The sequence below is a fragment of the Triturus cristatus genome, chromosome 3_2 (assembly GCF_964204655.1).
Source record: "Triturus cristatus chromosome 3_2, aTriCri1.1, whole genome shotgun sequence".
NCBI lineage: Eukaryota > Metazoa > Chordata > Amphibia > Caudata > Salamandridae > Triturus > Triturus cristatus.
Window position 1 is genome coordinate 74,785,425 of NC_140584.1, and position 23,152 is coordinate 74,808,576.

The 23,152-nt window shown below is 37.4% G+C and overlaps 1 protein-coding gene across 1 annotated transcript in view; it reads left to right on the forward strand.

Moving 5' to 3' along the window:
- The window catches only part of LOC146856818 (uncharacterized), a 31,454-nt gene extending 8,610 nt beyond the window's left edge, over nt 1-22,844 (forward strand). The window contains exons 3-4 of the mRNA XM_085646996.1: nt 21,887-22,214; nt 22,407-22,844. Coding sequence (XP_085503122.1) covers nt 21,887-22,214; nt 22,407-22,844 — 766 coding nt within the window. The remainder of the gene's footprint in view (nt 1-21,886; nt 22,215-22,406) is intronic.
- The last annotated feature ends 308 nt before the right edge of the window (nt 22,845-23,152 follow it).

Genomic DNA, 23,152 nt, shown 5'->3' on the forward strand with positions numbered 1-23,152 from the left:
AAAAACAAAATTGATCACGGATTTCTACATATCAAAAAAGAGTGCTCATGCACATCATTTCATCCAATCAGGATGTATGTAAGCGGACAAGCTGGCACTGGAAAAAGTTTCCTAATTAAAGTCATCAGAAGCTACCTAAAGCAAAAAACGGATTCTACTTTGTCTTGTGTGGTTACTGCTCCAACTGGGTTAGCAGCATATAACATAAAAGGAATCACCTTACATCGTTTGCTAATGTTACCAGTGGAGAATGAGAACAAAATACAATTCAACAAGCTAACTGGAGAAGCATGCTTGGAAGTTTCAAGAGTATTGAAGAAGATGCAAGTTCTCATTATTGATGAGGTGAGCATGGTATCAAACTTAATGCTTGCCTTTGTGCATTTAAGAATGCAGCAAATTTTGAAGACAGACTATGACGTGTTATTTGGTGGAAAACACGTCATAGTTTTTGGGGATCTTTTGCAACTTACTCCGGTTAAAGGACAACCAGTGTTTAATACTGTGACACATGAAGACACGAAGAAGTCATTGGGAAGCATTGGAAATACAAATATTTGGTCCTTCTTTGAGTACAAGGAACTTACAACTAATATGAGGCAAGCAAACGATGAAGAATATGGAAGTATTCTGAAAGATATCAGGATTGGACTACTCACAGAAGTTGGGAAAAAAGCATTACAGAGTCGGCTGTTACATAACTTATTTCCAAATGAAGAAATAGTTGCAGAGAAAATATACAAGAATATTGCAGAAAACAAAAGTGTCATCTGCTTAATGCCAACTCTACGTGAATGCTCAATATTTAATGAGGAGCTTTTGAAATTGGAAAAGGAAGAGATCAGGAAATTGGAAGCAGTGGACAAAATTGAGGATGGAAGAATTACTGTCACAGTAACAGGCAAACTGAAAAATAAATTGGACTCACTAGAGAAGAACATCTCCAAAACAGCAGGATTAGAAAAAAATCTATATGTTTGCATGAACTGTAGAGTGTTTTTAAGGAGAAATTTGGATGTTGAAAAAGGCTTAGTAAATGGAGCGATGGGAAGAGTTGTGGGTTTTATTAATTATCAGAAAAAAGATGGAATTGAATGGTTAAAAATAAAATTTGATCAGATAGAGGAAGTTAAAGACATTTGTCGTTGTTCAGTTCGTTTCATGCTTGTGAAAGACTTATATGTACGTAGGAAGCAGTTTCCGTTTTCACTAGCATATGCTGTAACTATTCACAAGTCTCAAGGATTGACTGTAGATTGTGCATTTGTGAACATTGGATCTAGTGTGTTCAAAGAAGGTATGGCATATGTTGCTTTGTCACGAGTCAAAACATTATCAGGTTTATTCATGATAGACTTCGATGACTCAAAAGTTAGTGCTGATACAAACTGTGTAAAGGAGTATAATAGATTAAGAAGAAGCTATGCTCCTCATTTAGGTCAGTATCCTGTGTTGGAGAAACGTGTAGTTTCTCGTAAAAGGAGAAATGAGAATATCTGTAATGAAGATGTAGAGAGGAGGAAAAAAAAGAGGAGTGATGTAATTGCAAGCAGAAAGAATAAGGAAAATGAAGAACAGGTTGTAGGATGTCATTTTGAAAATAGCTCTGGTGTCAACTGCTACGCAAATGTAGTGCTGAATGTTGCATTTTATCTGGAAAGTTTGCAAGAGCAGATAATAATAAATCAGGGAAAAAGATTCTGTTCAGAGCTCAGTCTCCTTTTTCAAAAGCTGAGTAAAGATAAAACTCAAATAGAAAGTGCTACTGATATTAGAAAACTTTTAGATGTATGTTCAGGACGAACACAGTTTTCTCAAAATGAACAGCAAGATGCTCACGAATTTTTGATGTATTTTCTTCAGGTAGTGGAAGAAGAAGGAGTTCCCATTGACATTTTTTTTGGTCTCTCTTATAAATGGGAACATAGTTGTGATAATTGTTATAATATAAGTGGTTCTATTGTTGATAATGAAAGGTTTATTTATTTGACATTGCCAGAGAGTAAAACAGTCACTTTTGCAAACTTAGTTAAAGATGCTAATCATAGCATGAAATGGGGTGAGTGTAATTCTGACATGTTATCAACATTAATTTTAAGGGAATACGGACAGTATGTAATTTTAATGATGCAACGATGTAGAGCTGATGGATCAAAATTGAATACTTTAATAAAGAAGTTTACAGGACAGCAATTATCAATTTCAGGAAAAACTTTTGTAACTGTTGCAATAATTTTCCATGATGGACCTACTGTTACTTCTGGACATTACACAGTTTATCTAAAATGTGAAAAAGGCTGGACACTGTGTAATGATTCCCAATTGATTTTCAAACAACGTTTGCCTTTTGATTTAGCAAATTCCTATCTAATCTTCCTGAAACCTAAATTTTAGAGAGACTTGGCAAGATCTGGACAAAATAATTTTACCATTTTACAGGATTACCATTGCAATTTTGTAGAAAAAAGATTTTTAAAATTATCATTTGGCCTAAAGGAAAGATAACCAATTGTAATGTGGACTTTTTAAATTTTTAATGCAATTTTGAAAAACCAATAATTTAGAGCTTATCGGTAACTTCTGCACATTTTAAATTTTGGAATGTTATTGGACTGCCATTGGAAATTTTTTCAAAAATGATTTAAAAAATTACTATTTGGCCATGTGGAAAAGTAAGCAATTCTATTGTGGACTAAATAAATTATTCAAAAAATTTTCGTGAACCAAAATGTTACAGAGAATCGGTGAGATCTGGACAGATTAAACTTTAGAATTTTAATGGTTTTCCCTTGGAAATTTATTCCAGGGAAAGAATAAAAAATACTATTTGGCCTAAAGGAAATAAAATCAGATGTATTTTGGAGTTATTTGAGATATAATATTGTGAATGTACTTCTGAAACAAAAATATCAGACGGTATTTTAAAGAAAAAAGTATTGTTTTTTGATGACATTTTTTTAGACTAATATGCATTTCTGTAATGATAAGTTTAAATGAGAAGAGATTCTGGGCTTTTTTAATACAATCTTTGAGATTGTTAATTTTTTTTGCCCGCTGTAAAATGATGAATGCAATTGCTTTCACAATTTATAGTGAAATGCAATATATTCTGAAAACAGCAAAAATAAGGCAAAAATTATTTTTTGGTAAAAAATGTAAATATGTGTACTGTATTATAAATTGTTATAAAAATATTAATACTTTTTTCTTTTTTTCCAGATCGATATAGAAAATTTTCGAAAACTACAACCATTTTAAAAACTATTTTTTAAAAAAACAAATGAATAAATATTTCTTTGAGTGAGTATGGTAAGTCAATAGTAATAATTGTAGTCTCTCAAAGACCTTGTAATGTGATAAATTATTTTTAGTGTTTTTTTTAAAAAAAAAAAAAAAATTACGCGTACCGTACGCGTACGGTAAAAAAAAAATAAAAAAAGTTTTTAAAAACATGTAAAAAAAAGATGAAAGATAAGGTTGGCTCTTAAAAGAACCGTTGTGTTCATGCAGGGACAGAGGAAAGAAAGATTGGGAATATTAGACAGTACGACAAGTGTGCTGATCTATTTTACTGTTCACCAGGGAAACACTGGTCTCCCTATAAGTAATTAGATCGTGACAAGTGGCGCACCGTACTTCAACCCTCGCAAACCGAGGATTAATTTCCAGAGGGCCAGCAAAAGGAGATTCTCCCCCCACAGATGAAGGGCTCACCTGACCTGCAGAAGAAGGAGTCAGCCCTGCAGATGATGGTCCAGGCTGAGCTGCTGTGGATGTACTGGCTCGTCTTTCTGAAGAGTTACCTCCAAAAAGATGACCATGTGTCCTTCTGTGTACATCCTGGAGGTGCCTCATCATGGTGTGATTCCCAAAGGAATACTTCCTGTTAGGATTACCTCTAGAAAGTACACGCTTACACAGCTTGCAAGTAACTAAGGGTGCATTCACCTTTTGCTGGCCTTCTGGAAAAGTAAAATAATCCCAAACATAAGAAGGCTTTACTTTCCTCGCTCTCTGCCTCAAGACAGTGCTGCTGGTGCTAGCCTCACTCTCAGAAGGGCTCTGCTGTTCTGCCATCGTATCCCAAAGGCAAACCAGCTCCTTCTTCCAAGGGATCACAAGCAGAAATGAGGGGAATGGGTGTGGTGTAGGAGAGTTCTAGAACTGAAAGTAGTTTCCACCAATCAAAAGTTGTGTTTCATGATCACATGACCTACCGTACGCTTACGGTACGCTTACGGTACGCTTACGGCAAAAAGTACGCGTGCGCGTAAAAAAGACACGCGCTTGCGCGCATGCGCATAACAGTCATTTCCCGGCACTTCCGCGTAACGTGCGCGTGTTGCGTAAGCGCGCACGCGTCCCACGCGCAGTACGCGCGGCTACGCAAAGTACGTAACTATGCGCAAGCAGCGTAGATAGATTACGGACGTTGCGTAAACCGTACGCTTACCGTGAGCTTACGGTACGCGTACTATAAAAAAAAAAAAAAAAAAAAAAATCTGGAAATAAATTTTACATGTTTATTTTAAAAAATATATATAAAAAAAATATTTAAGGATTTTAAAAATTAAAGCATAGTCTTTATAAAAGATAAGAAAATTAAAATAAAAATATGTTTGAAAAAAATGAAGAATATAAAAAAAAAATAGCATTTAAAAAACCTTGCAAATTCACTGAAAAAACCATGGGTTTCACACACGTTATAGTTAGGAATTAGCATTTAAAAAACCTTGCAAATTCACTGAAAAAACCATGGGTTTCACACACGTTATAGTTAGGAATTAGCATTTAAAAAACCTTAGAAATTCACTGAAAAAACCATAGGTTTCACACACGTTATAGTTAGGAATTAGCATTTAAAAAACCTTAGAAATTCAGTGAAAAAACCATAGGTTTCACACATGTTATAGTTAGCTGGACATTTTACTCGTAAAAAACCAATGAAATTGCCCCGTTATAGTTAGTTCAGCTAACTATAACTCGCGCGCCCGCAATGCACTGCTGATGACGTCACATATTACATCACTCATGACATGGTCAGTGACATCACTCATGACATCACTGATGACATCTCAAATGACATCACTGATGACCTCACTGATGACATCATCCTTGTGATAGAGTGGCAGACCTCCTCTCACCTTAATATAAGCTTTGATACACACATTCAAAAATAGAGACTAAAAATTTCAAAACAATGGACATACCAATACCAGTTACAACAACCTCTTCAGTAATTCTAAGATCCACATACACATCCACTCATTCACCAACAGTCCTATACAGTCACTCATACATGTACTCACTCATCATATGTACTCATACATCTATACATCCTGTTACACAATGCCACTCATCCATAGAGTTACTCACACACATAGTCACTCATGCTAATAAAGAATAAAACATACATTTACTTGCATATACAGTAATACACACACCACCATACTTACTTCTACGGAAACTTACACATACTTAGTCTTTTAAACAATCACTTATAGAAACACAAACTTATTCATACAGGAACTCTTTCAATCTCTCCCTCTCACATATACTCACATATATACACCAATAGTCACATATACTAGTTTAAAACATATGTAGTTACTCCTGAAGACACTATTGAGACAGTCATTCACTCACTAACACACCCATACACACACTCATCCACCCATACAGTCCTGCACACATGCTGTCTTCAACACATACAAACAGTGAGTCACTCATTCATGCATCTATGCACTACGTAATACCCCCCACCGTACCATACAGACACTCAGACTGATACTCAAAAAAACAACTAATAACCTATATAGACACCCATGTAGCTACTCACCAACCCATGCAGCCACTTATACACAAAGTGAGAGATACACTTAATCAGTCAGTTACACAATCAATTTTTCAAAAACAAATCATCCATTTAGACACTTATATACCCATTTATTCTTCCATTGACCTTGAGATATACATATATAAAACATATTTAATTTTCAGAAAAACACACATTCACTGGATGATGTCATCAGTGAGGTCATCAGTGATGTCATTTGAGATGTCATCAGTGATGTCATGAGTGATGTCACTGACCATGTCATGAGTGATGTAATATGTGACGTCATCAGCAGTGCATTGCGGGCGCGCGAGTTATAGTTAGCTGAACTAACTATAACGGGGCAATTTCATTGGTTTTTTACGAGTAAAATGTCCAGCTAACTATAACATGTGTGAAACCTATGGTTTTTTCACTGAATTTCTAAGGTTTTTTAAATGCTAATTCCTAACTATAACGTGTGTGAAACCTATGGTTTTTTCAGTGAATTTCTAAGGTTTTTTAAATGCTAATTCCTAACTATAACGTGTGTGAAACCCATGGTTTTTTCAGTGAATATATATATATATATATATATATAATATATTATATATATATATATTAACTGAAAAAACCATAGGTTTCAGGGGCGTTATAGTTAGGTATTGGCATTCAAAAAACCTTAGAAATTCACTGAAAAAACCATAGGTTTCAGGGGTGTTATTGTTAGCTGGACATTTCCCTCCTACAAAACCCTAGAAATTCACAGTTATAGTTAGTTCAGCTAACTATAGCTCGCGCCCCCACAATGAACTGCTGATGACGTCACATATTACATCACTCATGACATGATCAGTGACATCACTGATGACATCACTGATGACATCTGAAATGACATCACTGATGACGTCATCCATGTGATAAATTAGTGCATCTTCTCACACCCTTTGATATACTCAATCAAAATTTCAGACGTCCATTCTCAAAACCATAGATACTCCAATACCAATAACTACATACCCACTTATTGACTCTTAGATCTACACACACGTCCACTCACTCACCTGTACAGTCACTCATACTTACAGTCACTCAGTACAGGACTATCATATACATTTATACACCTACATAGACACTCACACACCACCAATCATCCATAGAGGTACTCTCACACCTAGTCAGTCATGCAAATGATTAATCACACTCCCAGTTACTCACCTATGCAGTTATACACACACAAGTTCACTTACTCATAAAAATAGTACCACATTCTTATGCTCTTATACAATCACTGTTACAAGCACACACTCATCCATACAGCCACTCTCACAATCACACACTCTCACATATACCCACTTATATACTCTTACACACATATATACTGCCTTTCACATATGTAGTTAGTCACAAATGTACCGCTGAGATATACATTCAATCACTAACACACCCATACATACACTCACCCAACCATACACTCCATCACAGATGCACTCTTAAAACCATGCACCCATAGAATCACCCACTCACACATGTATGCACAGAGTCACACACACCCCACCCACACAAACACTCAGGCACCCAAACAGATACTCAGACAACCAATCAATAACCCATAGAGACACTCATATAGCTATTCACAAAACCATGCAGCCGCTTATACACCAACAGACAGACAGATACAGACATTCACACAGTTTAGTCACTAGTCTGCAGTAAGATACGTTTAATGACCCACTTATAGAGTCAGTCACGCACCTACTAAATCATCCATTCATACACTTATACACCCACTCATTCTTCCATAGGTTTTTCCCTATATATATATTAAACATATTTAAAATTTACAGAAACACACACTCACTGGATGACGTCATCAGTGATGTCATCAGTAATGTCATATGAGATGTCATCATGTCACTGACCATGTCATGAGTGATGTAATATGTGACGTCATCAGCAGTGCATTGCGGGGGCGCGAGTTATAGTTAGCTGAACTAACTATAACGGGGGAATTTCTAGGGTTTTGTATGAGGGAAATGTCCAGCTAACTATAACGCCCCTGAAACCTATGGTTTTTTCAGTGAATTTCTAAGGTTTTTTAAATGCCAATTCCTAACTATAACGGGCATGAAACCTCTAGTTTTTTCAGTGAATTTCAAAGGTTTTGTAAATGCTAATTCCTATCTATAACTTATCTCTAAAGATATCACGTTTAATGATTTTCATTAGATTTCTATATTTTTCAATTTCAGTGAGTCAATTTCTTTAATTATGTTTTCTTGAAATACTATTTTATCACCATTTGTTTTACTTATTTTTCAATTAATTCTTTACGGTACGCGATTACAAGCCTATACGCGACACGTACGATGTACGTAACATGACGCGTGCGCGCTTCCACGATGCGTCATATGCGTATATGACACGATGGGTGCGTGGATCCGGCGAAATATTTAACATTTAAAGAAACATATATATATGTGTTTCATGTGAATATTAATTGAACACAAACTGTAAACTACTCATGAAAGTAATATATTTTTACATCTAATCCTATATTCCTTTTAAATTCAATTTCGCGGATGCGTGCTGGGTGCGTGCTGCGTAAGCGCACGGTGCGCGGATCCTATGTGACCTGCAAAAAAAGAGATTTGTTTGGTTCATTACACTTCCTATTCTAACTATTGAAAGACCCCACCAATTTCAATCATTCTTCTTTGAGCTTCTTTGGAGGAACATCTCACACCTTAGAACTAGAAGAAACTTTTTGGGGAAGATTTCCACAGCTGCAATTTTTCTGAAGACAATGGCTTCTGCACAGCAGCCACCATCAGATTCAGACCATCCGTCCGATGAGGAATTTGTTGTGGAACCTCCAAGCACAGAAAGATACACCTCTGTGGTGTGGACATTTTTTACCTTCCCAGAAGAACAAAATAAAACTCATTCTACAAAGGTGACATGCAAAATATGTCAAAGAGTGCTTTCCAGAGGAGATCCATCAAAAAATACTCTTGTGGGACTGCGAGTATGTTAAAACACCTTAAGACTCTGCATCCCATGAACCTGGCCAAGCAGGAATGCAGAAGACTCCGACAGCAGCCTCAATCAGCAGTGGCAAGCACTTCTGCAGCATCACCATCGAGCACTCACCCGCACATACGTCCAGAATTTGGAAAACTAAAAATTAGTTGCATTAAATGCAACAAACTGCTATGTTACGGCGAGCAGTCAATTGAACTAATCTGCCGAGCGCAGCAAAACCACAAGTGCTAAAATTGTGTTTATGTTTTATTTTGCAGAAGTTGACAGTTTTGTTCCTCCTGTTGTCTTTTTTCCTTTTGAAAAAAACAAAAAAATAACAAAATTGTTGCAAAAAGTAAAAAAAATTAAAAAAGAAGAAAAAAAAAGTTCTTCTAAGAATTAACTTTCCTGGTTTAAAAAAAGAGCTATATTTGTTTGTTTGTCTGTGAAAGTTTAGATGAATGTATGTGTAGTACGTAATTGACTGAACGAATGCATTAGTAGTGTATGGTGAATGTATGAGTGCAGAACTATGAGGAAGTGCTGCAACATCACACAGTAACCTCTTTAACTACAGTGAGCTGTAGTACTTCCGAAGCACAGGGATGCAACATATGTACATAAATATGTTGCACATCTATGCTTCTCTATGCACGGCTGCTTAAATTGCAGCCATGTGGTGACACAGGCACCCTTGCACCATAGTGCAAGGATATCTGTGTCATGTAGAGTTTGTTTTTGTGCAGGAAGACACACCTTCCTGCACAAAAACAATCAGCAAAGGCATTTTTCTCCCTCAATGTATGCTGAACATTTTAGCATGCATTGAAGATATAAAAATGTGGAGAAATGAAAACAATTCTCCTTGTTGTGCTTTCCTACACCAATTTTAGAATGGTGCAGTATTCACACACATATCGTGATTTATAATTTCTGATAAATCTAGAGATGTGTCTTGTTCTATGAGTATTCAGTGCAATCATGCACAACAACACTTATAGAACAGGCTTTCAACGCAAAGTGGTGTGCATGATGAGGTTGTATTTCCATGGAGTAGGAAAAGTGCACAGAGTGCCTTTTTTTCTCTTTGTAAATATGAGAGTGTCTTGCGCAATAACTATGTTACAAAAAGTGACATATTTCCGGTTTTAAAATTCCTTGCGAATGATAGAAGGTAAGCACAGAGTTTTGTCTGCAAAGATGTTCAAAGAAGAATGATTGAAATGATTGCGGTCCTTCAATAGGTACAATGGGAAATATTATGAACCCCTCAAATCTCTTTTTTTGCAGGTCACATGATATCTGATTATGGTCAGATTTCAAAACTACATAGGTATAAACAGAGTGTTTTTAGAAACGTGTTTCAACTTTGTAACTTCTTGCAGACCTCCTCATTCTGCATATTGAGACTTAGTTAAACTTACCTTCACAGTAATAGGAATAAAAAATGGTATACATTTTTTTCAGATTTTCATTGCAATCTAAATTGATATAAATTGCTTATTTTAAAATTTGGATCTGTGAAAGAAAAGAAGAAAAAAATTATAACATGTAATAATACATTTTTTACAACACAGCATAATTTCCACAAAGTAATTTGTTTGCCTTTTTTGCTGTTCTCAGAATATATTGAATTTCACTAGAAATAGTGATTTCAATCATACTCATCACTTAACAGCGGGCAAAAAAAAAACAATCAGAAAGATTGTTAAAAAAACAACAACATGCTATTCTCAGTAAAATAGCAGAAAATACAAATCACATATTTGAAATGCTTACGGCTTACAAAATTTTATAACTTTAACTTATAAAAACTGTAAATATTGCCGCTTTAAAATATTCACCGAATCAATGACCACCAAAAAGTCCATAATTCAAAAATATACCTTTCCTTGAGGCCAAATGGTATTTTTGCACTCCTTCTTTATGCAAATTGTCCAATGGTAGTCCTATTAAATTATAATAATTAATTCCTCAGAGAATGAATTATCTTCCTAAAACTTTGACTTTAAAAATAATAGGTAGGAATTTTGTAATTCCCTAGGCAAACGTTGTTTAAAAAACAACTGGGAATCATTACAAAGTGTCCAGCCTTTGTCACATTTTAGATAGGCAGTGTAATATCCAGATGTGGTGGAAGGACCATCATGGAAAATTATTGCAATTGCTACAAAAGTCCTTCCTGATATTGATAGTTGTGCTGCTACAAATTGCTTTATTAAAGTATCAAATGTTCATCCGTCAGCTGTACAACGTTGCATCATTAAAATTATGTATTTTCCATATTTTGTTAAGAGTAATGTGGATAACATTTCTGATTTACATTGGCTACACTCCATGTTTTGATTTGCACCTTTAACTAATTTATTGAAAGACACTGATTTACAGTCTGGTAATGTTAAATACAGAAATCTCTCAGTGTCTACATTGGTGCTACATGTATACATGCAATTTTCACAATGATGTTCCCATTTGTAAGAAAGGCCAAAAATATTTTCTATTTCTACACCTTCATTTTCAAACATGGTAAGCATATACATTAAAAATTCCTGAGCATCTTGTTGGATATTTTGTGAAAATTCTGTAGAACCAGAACACACATCCAAAAGACTACGAACATCTGAAACAGATTGTATTTTACTTGTATCTGTTGTCAATTTTTCATAAACAGAATGCAACAGAGAACAAAATCTTTTTTCCCGATTCTGCATAATTTGTTCTCGTAAACCTTCCAGATAAAAAACAACATTGACCTCTACATTAGCATAGCAGTTGACACAAGAACTATTTTCAAACTGATAACCAACAATCTCTTCAACAGTGTCCAATTTCTTTTTACCTGCAATTACAACATTATCTTGTTCTTTTCCCTTCTTGACACCTTCAGAACAGATATTCTCTAACCTTCTTTTTCGACCAACCACACGCTTTTCAAATACAGGAAATTGACCTAAATTTGGAGCATACACCCTTCTTAACCTATTATACTCTTTTACACAGTTTGCATCTGCAATACCTTCGTCTCATCAAAATCAATCAAAAACAAACCAGATAATGTTCTGACTCGCGACAAAGCAACATATGCCATACCCTCTTTAAATACGGTAGATCCAATGTTCACCAATGCACTGTCTACACTTAATCCTTGAGATTTGTGAATAGTCACTGCGTATGCCAGAGAAAATGGAAATTGTTTACTACGGACATATAAATCTTTAACAAGCAAAAAACGAACTGAACAACGACCAATTTCTTTAACTTCATCAATCTGATCAAATGTAATTTTTAAAAATTCAATTCCTTCTTTTTTCTGATAATTCACAAAATCCACCACTTTACCCATTGCACCATTAACTAAACCTTTCTCTACATCCAAATTACGCCTTAAAATTACCCGACAGTTTACACACGCATATAGTGTCTTTTCTAAACCAGCAGTTTTAGATATTTTTTTTCTAAACAATCCAGTTTTGATCTCAACTTTCCCGTCAAAATAATAGTGATTCCTTCATGCTGTATTTTATCGATGGCTTCCATTTTTACAACTTCTTCATTTTCCAGTTTCAATAGTTCTTCGTTGAATATGGAACACTCGCGCAGTGTTGGCATTAAGCAAATCACTGATTTAATTTTAGCAATTTCCACGTACACTTTTGCAGGAACTGAATTTTCATTTGGAAAGACATTGCAAAGTCATCGACTCTCCAAAGCTTGTTTGCCTTGTTTTGAAAGAATTCCAATTCTTATATCTTGAAGAATACTTCCATATTCAGCATAATTTGCCTGTCGCATATTTGTTGTCAGTTCTTTGTATTCAAAATGAGTTCAAATGTTCACATTACCAACACTGCCCAGAGACTTTCTGGTATTTTCATGGGCTCGTGTTTTAAATACCGGTTGTCCTTTTACCGGAGTCAGTTGCAGTAGATCTCCAAAAACTATGACGTGTTTTCCTCCAATAACACGTCATACTCTGGTTTAAGAATTTGCTGCATTCTTAAATCCACAAAGGCAAGCATCAAGTTTGAGACCATGCTCACCTCATCAATAATGAGAAGTTTCATTTGCTTCAGGACTCTTGAAACTTCACAACAAGCTTCTCCAGATAGCTTGTGTTATTCCAATTTGTTCTCATGCTCTACTGGCAGCATTAGTAAACGATGTAAAGTAGTTCCTTTAATTTTATGTGCTGCCAACCCAGTTGGAGCAGTGACAACACAAGACAAATGCAAATCAGTTGTTTTCTGCAGATAACTTGTAATTACTTTAATTAAGAAACTTTTTCCTGTTCCAGATTGACCACTCACATACATTCGGATAGGTTGAAATGATGCACATGAGCAGCCTCTCTTTTCATGAAGTAATCCATGGTCACTCTGCTCTTTCACTTGCTGATATATTTGTTTCTGTTCAACATTTAGTTGTTATTCCAAGTTTCCTAACTGTATTGCATCTTCTTGAGCTTGATACATTGCTGTTTCCACCTCATTCATTGCAATTGCTGCTTCATTTTCAACAATTGGTTGTCCTAATGGATCTTGACTCAGTGCAGCAGAACTTTGACTGTCTTGAGAACTGTCTCTAGCAATCTCAGCTGCAATTTTAGCTTCTTGATCAATTTCATCATTCAACATTTTGACATAATTTGCGAAAGCACTGCATTGTATGCTATCTTTAGAAGCATTAAATGAATCTACATAGCTGGGAAAATCTCCAAGAAATTCCAGTTCTGAACGCCATGGTTTGAACATTTGCAAAAGGGCTAAATAGTAAAATTCCCTTTTGTCAGCAGTGTCGCAACTCAGTTTCCTATGATTAATTAAATTTCCTTTCCTTTGTTTCACCAGACATCCTTCGGAACCAATCCCTGCATATTTTCTATTGTTGATGTTCTCTGTAGTATTCCGTTAAAAGTGTCATTTTGCAGCACTTCATAGAGACACGTGTTCTCAAGATGATGACTTCTATTTGGGTAGTATGTGTCCAACATATTCGTTTTAAAAATATCTGTACTTTCTGGTTCATTTTCTTCTAAATATTCAATTTCTTGAACAGATTTCAGTGCCCGATTTCGCATTCCTGCATTCCTGCAAGACCTAGACTCACCCAAATGATTCTTCTACTTTTGGAATATAGACTTGCAGATGATAACCGAGCTGATCATTCATATGCTCCAATTTCACGATGCGATAACATCTTCAAACTGAAACTGTATAATTCCGTACTTAGAGTCTTCTCGTGAGAAATCTCTTCCCACATTTCTTTCATTTCAGTCTTTTCTGATTTAGTAATGTAAGACGTTACATATCGAGCAACAGCAATGGAATTGTCCGCCACATACTGAATATCCAAGTTAGCGTTCCACATTGATAAAATAAGTGGATTGTGGTCATTTATTTATTTCGATTCTTCGCTTCTTCTTAAGTTGTAGGTGTTTTGATGGTATGTTGCATAGCTGACATAAAACTGTTCACTCTTCCTTTGGATAATACAGGACGTGGAAATCCAAAACGACATTTGGTATAGAACTTTTCCTTTGACTTGTACTTTTGTCGACAGTATTTTCCACTGTATACAACAAAGACCTGTTCACACTGTGAACGATTATTTTATACATCCGTTACAGTTGTCATAGATTTTAGACACTCTTTACAGCTTGCGATAATTTCGTCTAAGCTATTCAACGGTGTGGTGCACAAACAAGAAAGAAAAAATGAGAAATTTTGCATACGAGGTAAGTCAAACTGACTATCAATGTGTATTAACCTTATGTCTCCAACACCCAAATATGGTGAAAAAAAGGAGTGAAAAGGAGTGTTGGTGCCTCACGGTAGCGCCACCAAGGAGGGTTAAGCAGGATGGTACTCGCCTGCTACCTCAAATTCTCATCATCAGCTACCAACACTCCAAAAGCAAGAAAATTGTGTATGGAACCAGTGATTAACTGTACAGGTGCTAAGGTGTGTAGTTGAAAAAAAGGAAGAAACAAAGAACTGTGCTATAATGTGTGCACCGTGTCGAACCCCTAAGTGATATACACTGATATCAAAAACTGAGCTAAATCACACTGGCTTGCATATTTTATTCTAAGCTGCGTGATAGCTCATATGTTAAAATGCCGACATGTTTCATTGCCACTGGACAAAACTCACGGCAACTTCTTCAGGGCGTGGGGTCTGTTCATTTCACCCTGCACCTCTATTTGTCAGTTAAAAACAATTCAGGATATAGCCCACCATGGGCATACCTTTACCCTTGAGTCCTTGCGGCTCTGTATGCACGTTCAAGGCTCCACTTTTTCCACTCCACTCGTGAGTCGTGCAAGTGTTCGTAACTGGCGTTTACTCAGCCCAGCAACATTTTCCACACCTGTGGCTTTGAAATCGTAAGACTTGTTGTTTTAAGTTTTTATCTTCTCTGCTATTGGGAAGAGCACATGTAGCATAATCTTCAATGAAAGACAAAACAGTTTCATCTGAATCTGTTCCAAAGTAAGGGGCGTCCTTGATCCATAACAACATATGTATGTGAGGAGCACCTCTTGCTTGATACTCCTTTCTCCAAAAGAAATCCACAACTTCTCCAAGAGGAGGATTCTTTTTATTGCAGATGAAAGACATCATAGCTTCAAATCTATGATTGAAATATCTGCATACATTGACAAGATCCAAAGAGCACAATTCTCCAGGTGTCTTGTATTCAATATTTTTTATATTGGAATTTGCCTCTTGAAGAAATTCAAGTAAATCATCCCAAGCATACAGAGCACAGCTTAGTGTAACAAACCATGTAGGAGTTCCCAAGTTCCGTAGCATACATTTCAGTTCTCCATGTCGACGGTACCAATATTCATTAGTCCCACGCTGACATGCCATCAGATTAATCAACTGAGATTTTAAATGATCATCTCTCTGATGCACTTTATCCATAAAATCCTTTGCAGTTACATTTTGAAGATGCATTCCAGTTTTTAAAATGTGATTTACTGCATATGAAAGTCCAGACAAGTCACTTTCAAACAGAAGATGAAACATATAAGGGATACATTGTCGAAATCTTGGATCTTCTGCATATAATCTTGTAATCTCTCAATATTCAGATGCAGGAATCTGCACAGGACGTTCATCATATCATCCACCTTTTCCTGTTGGAAACAACTGCGGGAAACAACGAGCTTCCAAGCTCTCTTCCCATACACTCATGGGACTTCCTGTTGCTTTTTTCATTTGAAACAACTCAATTGTATTCCCCATCACCTCTTTGGAATGAAGTGGATGTACACTGTAATGTTCATAGATTTCTTCACATCCAGACATGTCCACTTTTTCTATTTGTCCACTTAATGTTTCAGTATCTTCTGCTAAATCTATTTCTTCTCCTACAAACACATTTCTATAGTACTCAATATTTTTTTACAGATACAATGATGCCTTTTGCTCTTTTCTAGCATCCACTAACTCTTGCCAAATATTCTTATTCTTAGTAGGAACACCATTAACTAGAATGACTAGTGGCTCATTTTCTGCATGGTCTACACCAATAGTTTCAATATTTTTCCTTAAATCTAACGGTAAATACACAACTCTTCCTTTCAATCCTCTTTGCAACTCTGATGGAAGTAATTTACCTGTTTTGGGCTCCATACGAACAATAGCCTGAAACGGGTGAACACATTGTATGAGAATAGACTCATACGTATTTAAATCTATCAGCTCTGGTGGAATAGCAACCAACTCTAGATTATTATGAACAGCTCTAGCAGGCATTTTATTCTCATCTAATTTGTTATAACAATATTTGCAAATAAGCTGCTCAGATCCCAAATCAAAACAATCCTCTACCAACATATAAGTTGCAAATTCCATCCACTTATCATTATCTTCTATTTCACTTTTTAAATACAGATTGACACCCCTAGTCTGATTTTTATAGTGACTTCGCCGACAACAAATACAAGAAACATTTGGTCTCTCACCTGAAATTATCTTAAACTTTGTGATTTCATCCTCAAATGTTTCTGTAATTACGGGTTGTACATTGTCTTCAACATTTTGTTCTACTAATGTGTCAGTTTCTTCACTCTCTTGCTGAGCACCAAAGTAACAAAACTCAATATCATCACAGACCTGCTTCACATCTGATACTGACCCACGCAAAAGAGCACTGTTCAACTCACTTAACTTTAGTGCTGGACTTTTTGCATAATACAACCTTCTCACTAACTTCCGCATTTGAGTATGATGTACTGCCAGCATTCTGAAATGGTGAAAAACACTTTGACAAACTTTCCTAGAAAGACAAGCCAGAGAATGACCTTGCAAACCAGTATGTTTTCTCACTCTGCAAGGGTCTAGTCCTTGCAACAGCTTAATCTTTTGTTTTACACTTTTTTTAGTATAGGTTCGTAAAAAAACTACATAATTTTTCAATAGATTCCTGTCGTACACTGCAAATACTACTGCAATCCCAAGTGCACACAGGGTTTTTTGCATGTCTCCCTAAAACTTCATCAGCTATCACTTCTTCTGCATTTCTTTCAACCATTTTCTCTTTCTCAATTGGACAACCGTCGCTAACCTCATAACCTCTACCACTGGTGTCAACTGCATATAATAATTTTTCGTTCAGTGAATAACTCTCTTCGTTAAAAAAAGGCTCTGAACTGGAACTGTGTTTCCATTCTCCCCAAAAAAATCACAATTGTTTTTTTATTAATATCTCTTTTCCTCCTACTTTTGGACTTCATTACATGGATTGGTTTATCTAGTGATCGAATTCTGTTTAATACTAAAATGAATAGTTTCCTTTTTACTTCAAAAGACTTTTCCACAATGTTTTCAATATGCTTCTTCATGTTATAAATGAAAGCTCTCTTTTTATATTTCTTCACATCTTTCAGCAAATTATGCACTACTCTCTTGTAAAATATTTTTTTGCCTAATTCCTTATACTGATTTTGCCTCCTTTTACCATACTTTATCTCCTTTGACTGACCATTTGCTTTTCCTCTTATTTTGAATTGTTTTCTTACTTAAAAAATTCTCAGTAGTTACAGCATTATGTACATTCTGTTTGGTCCTACAAACTTTTTTAATAAATTGCTTTGTGATCTTACCAGAAGATTTTTTCCTTTTAGCCACATTATCTTGTACATCCAATACTTGTGGTTGATGTTTCTTCAAGTAATCCTCCTATCTCTGTTCTTTTCTTTTTTTTTTCTGGCATGATTTCTCTATTTTAACATTGAAAAACAGTATCTGTAAAAAAGAATCACAAATAAATGTATATTAATAACTTTCAAATTTATACTATTCTATTACTGTAGAAACACATTTTATATAAAAACTGACTAAGAAACTATAGCCCTGAAGCACAATTGTGACAATGGTTAAAACACTACATGCATAGTGCATACTACTTTGAAGCAGTTCATGCCCTAAAGCCTACCTCACTAAAAGACTACATGCTAACTGACTGAATGATTACAGTACTATAAGGAGACACACTGGGTGAGTGACAGGGTGTTTTCTAGAAGTGTATGAATACTGACTGGGGAATTGAAGGTGTGAAACACAAGTGTGTAGGTGGTTAGAGGACTGCATGCATAGAGGATAGGCGTTTGAAGCAGTCCATGTGCTAAGGCCTGGCTCACTGCATGAGTACTTGGGTACTGACTGAATGATTAGAGTACAGCAAGGAGAGTGCCTGGGTGAATTTATAAGTGGGTGGCTTTTGGCGCAGTGAATGGATTAGTACTTGGTACTGAATGGGTCACTAGAGGAGTGCAAAGGGAGTGACAGGATGTTTGCTGGACTGTATTGATACTGACTAGGGAATTGAAGGTGTGAAAGACAAGTGTGTAGGTGGTTAGAGGACTGCATGCATAGTGGATAGGGGTTTGAAGCAGTCCATGTGCTAAGACCTGGGTCGCTGAATGAGTACATGGGTACTGACTGAATGATTACAGTACTGCAAGGAGAGCGCATGGGTGAATTTATAAGTGTTTGGGTTTTGGCACAGTGAATGGATTAGTACATGGTACTGAATGGGTCACTAGAGTAGTGCAAGTGGAGTGACAGGGTGTTTGCTGGAGTGTAAGTATACTGACTGGGGAATTGAAGGTGTGAAAGACAATTGTGTTGGTAGTTAGAGGCCTCCATGCATAGTGGAAACACGTTTGAATCAATCTATGTGCAAAGGCCTGTCTCACTCCATTAGTACTTGGGTACTGACTGAATGATTATACTATTGCAAGAAGAGTAATCTAAAACCAATGACAGTGAAGGGATTCTGTAGTGCACACTAAGTCATGAATTCCCCCCAAAACATTTCTTAGGTGCTCGACTTCCAATGGTTCACTGTCATACAACCATGAAGTCCATAAACATCAAATATTGTGAGGAAGGAACACCATAAAAAAGTCCATGAACTCTAGTCTTCTGTCTTCTAAATTTCTTTATTTATCACAAACGTGGTATCTTCAATTGATGATGATTCAATAATTCACAAAATATTGGTCTTCCAAATACATTTCACAAAGCTTTATCAACCTCTTAGCCCTTGTTAAGCCAACGCGTTTCGTCCTACCCTTAGGACTTCCTCAGGGCTGTAAAGAGTACAAAAGAAACAGAAAAACAAGATTTTACAAAATAATATGAACAATACAAAAACAATTTTTCTTTTTCAAATACATGAATTCACTCTATTCTCACTTGATTTTACTATATCACAACAACGTTTGTTGAACCCATAATTTATATTGCACTAGGCAACACCTATCGACTATACATCTTCTACTTCCTAATTCACCTGAAGCTTTTCAACCTCAAACAATTTTTAATATCAAACCTCAGATTTTACTGATTCAGAGTTCAAGAGGACGCACATATGCCAATTTTACAGACAATTCTTGGACCATGTGAGTCCTAAAATTATTACCCCCAGCTTTTTCTTGTTGCATCCACATTTCTTCAACTATTGGATCCATCTTCCCACCAGTGTTATCTATATACAAGTTAGACAGCAAAATGTGTATGTTGAACTTCTCTCTCTCCATGACTTCCCCATGCAACCATAGCCCTAGGTGATCTATACTCACCAAAAACTATCATGGATATCGATACGATATGTGAAAAACAGTCCTTGTCTCAGAAATTATAACCAATATATAGAAAACAAAAATATCAATCATTCTCCACCTATTTTCAACTTTTTAAAAATTACTTTTTTTTTAAAACACAAGACAGTCATCATGAATTAAGAACAACGTACCTTTCACAACGTAAGTTAAATGCCTCTAATAAAAGGCAAAATTCATTCAAAATGCCAAAAACTTCTGAATATAATCGTAGCTAAAATAATAAAAAACGCCACATATTAGGCTTTCATATAATGCCATATAATATCCTCTAACGTCAGCCCAATATCCCTTATAACAACAATAACGTCCTTTCACGCAACTTACCAAGAGCGTTATATCTCAAAGACCTTCTCTTCTGCCCGGGGCTCAATAAATCCCGTCGGTGAAGTTCATGCCCGAAGTACTGTCTTAAAAAGCCTCCATTAACCAATCAACACTGGTATTGGAAAACGATTTTTAACCAATGCAATTACTCCATTCTAAACCCTGGTTATCATAAATCAGTTCCCTCTCTGGTCCATTCACCACCATTGACCAAACAACCCAAGTGTTGAAAAGCGATTCTTAACCAATGGAATCACTCCATTCTAAACCCTAATTAGCATAAATCAGTTCCCTCTCTGGTCCGTCAACCGAATACTGCATAACATTGCATATCCCTGAATAAAAAGCTACTATGCTAGATCGCTCCAATCCAATTAGAAAAATTCTAACTCTAATGTTTATTCTTTGCTGATTGTTCTAATCAGAACTATTACCCTTTTTCCAATCCAGTTCGGTTTAGCCCTCCTCAAGGATCGAACTCACCACCCTGCCAATTCATTATGTCATCATACTTTATATTACGCTATAAACGATCCTCTCTTAAAACCCAAGCAAACGTGTCAAAGAATCCTCAACCAAAATCCTTGCCTATACAAAAAACAATTCTACAACTTCTCGAAAAATATTATTTAATCTCCGAAAAATTCTCCGAAAAAAGGAGGGGTTTTTTGTGGTTCTTAATTATTAAACCAGTTTTCCTGGATGATTCCAGATTAAAAATTCCTTCGTCACAATATTGCAAGAAGAGTGCCTGTTTTAAAACCTGTCTTGTTGTCAAGTTTCAGTAGCATTAGAAGGCAGTTTTTGCTTATGCTTTGATTAAATGAGTCAGGCCTAACTGTTTGGCGCAAGCCCTATCGGCAGACTCTTTTTGGCATGAAGTCAACCGGCGGAGTGTTTGCCAGGAGAAGCGGCCCAGGCGTGGGGTGGACTGGCGATTGGTCCTCAAGATTAATACCCATAGGCTCCCATAAGCCCAGGACGAAAGGGGGTGCCGCTGACTGCAGCAACTGCTACAAGTCATAGGGTCTCCCTCACAGCGGCTGGCCACGTTTGAAGCACTGTTGGAGGGGGAAGATGAGGGGGCCCAAAGCGTGAAGGCTGCTTCACGCGGAGCACCCGGGGAGTGCGGCCCACAACTGCCCTGAAACACAGGGAAGAGGACTTGTCACTGGATTTAACAGCGGCCTCTCTACGACTCAAGTTAAGGGGCTTTGGAGGCCGCAATCCTGGCAGCGACCCCCAGCGCATTGGGGCCACATGACTAGGTGGCACCATACTCGTGAAGAAGGAAGCCTCAGGCCAGCCATGCTGCCCATACATTGGAACACAGGCGCAGCTGCAGTTTCTTGCGCAGTTGCAATCTAAGAGCGCACAGGAGAGGGACAGGGGCGCCTTGTCTCTTCCTGGAGGGCCCTGGGGTAAACTGCTGGGGTGACGGTCCTCAGGCGACTCCAGGGTCTCATCACTGTCCAGTCATTAAAGGAGCATCCATTGGCCTGAGTCTGCACCATGGCGGCGACCCGTGCAAAGAAAGATAGGACCCTGAAAGACATGCTATTGAAACAACCTGGGGCCTCTAGCTCAACAAGCACCTCACCTGTGGACGAGAGACCGGTGGAGGCAATGGAGGGAGGTGACGGTCTGGCCACTAAGATCTTTATGATGGACCTGTTTTCCGCCCTCAAGGAAGACATCCAAGACTTGAAGGGCCAGCTTTCCACTGATCTAAAAGAGGTTAGACGTGACATTGACGAGGTGGGAGAACGAGTGGCCACTCTGGAAGAGCACGAGGCAAGCAGAGAGCAGGAGCTCCACCTGATGCAACAAGACCTGATCCGTCTTCAAGAACAGCACCTTGGCCTGCAGGCGCACGCCGAAGATCTCGAGAATCGCTCTTGGAGAAATAATGTATGGATCCAAGGTGTGCCTTGGCGGGTGGAAGGAGACGATCTCACGTCTTAAGTATTGGCCCTCTTTCAACATGTTCTGAGCGAAGAGGACACTAAAAACATACAGATGGACCGGGTCCATAGGGTGGGCCTGCCTAGAGGGGATAAGGCTCCACTGCCGGATATCCTAATTTGTGTCAACGGTTTTTAGCTCAAAGAGACGTTAATACGCAGAGCTTGGGAGCCCCAGTCCATCCAGTTTCGGGGCCATGCCCCTGCATTCTTCCAGGACCTGGCGGCGTCTACTTTGATTAAGAGGCGAGAATTTAGGGTTGTTACCTCCCACCTTCATGAAAAAGGGATTCTGGACTCCTGGGGCCATCGCTTCCGCATCATCTTTAAGCACCAAGGGAAACTGAGTCAGATTTGCTTTCTCAAAGATGCCCTCGAAGTGTTGGGACTGAAGAGTACTCCGGTGGCAGAGCATACAGAGGGACCCAGAGAGCACGCTGCCTGGAGATCCTCACGCTGGCAGCTAGTCAGTAGACCTGCATCCAAGCTAAAACCGCACCCAGAGACGATGGCCAAAGAACAAGAGGTGGTTCTTACTTCCCTGTCTCAGCCCCTGGAGCGACATATCCCACCCTGATTAGGATAATAAGATTGCTCCGGAATGGATGGCTTGGAGAGATGCCAGGGGGGGCACGTGAAGACGTTTCCTGACCCCTGCTAGCAGAACGTTATCTTACTGCACAATGCAGACCAGGTATTCCATCACACGACTCCTCGTCCGAGCTATGACTCCCATGGGTTTTCCTCTACAGACGAACTTTTGTCTTCCTATGTTTCACATGGTTGTGTTAATGAAGGTTTTTTTTATTGTCCTTGAATGTTGCTGTTTTTCTTGTTTGCGGTTGCCACAAAAGTCAATATACATCTGATTTCTCCTCACCAGTC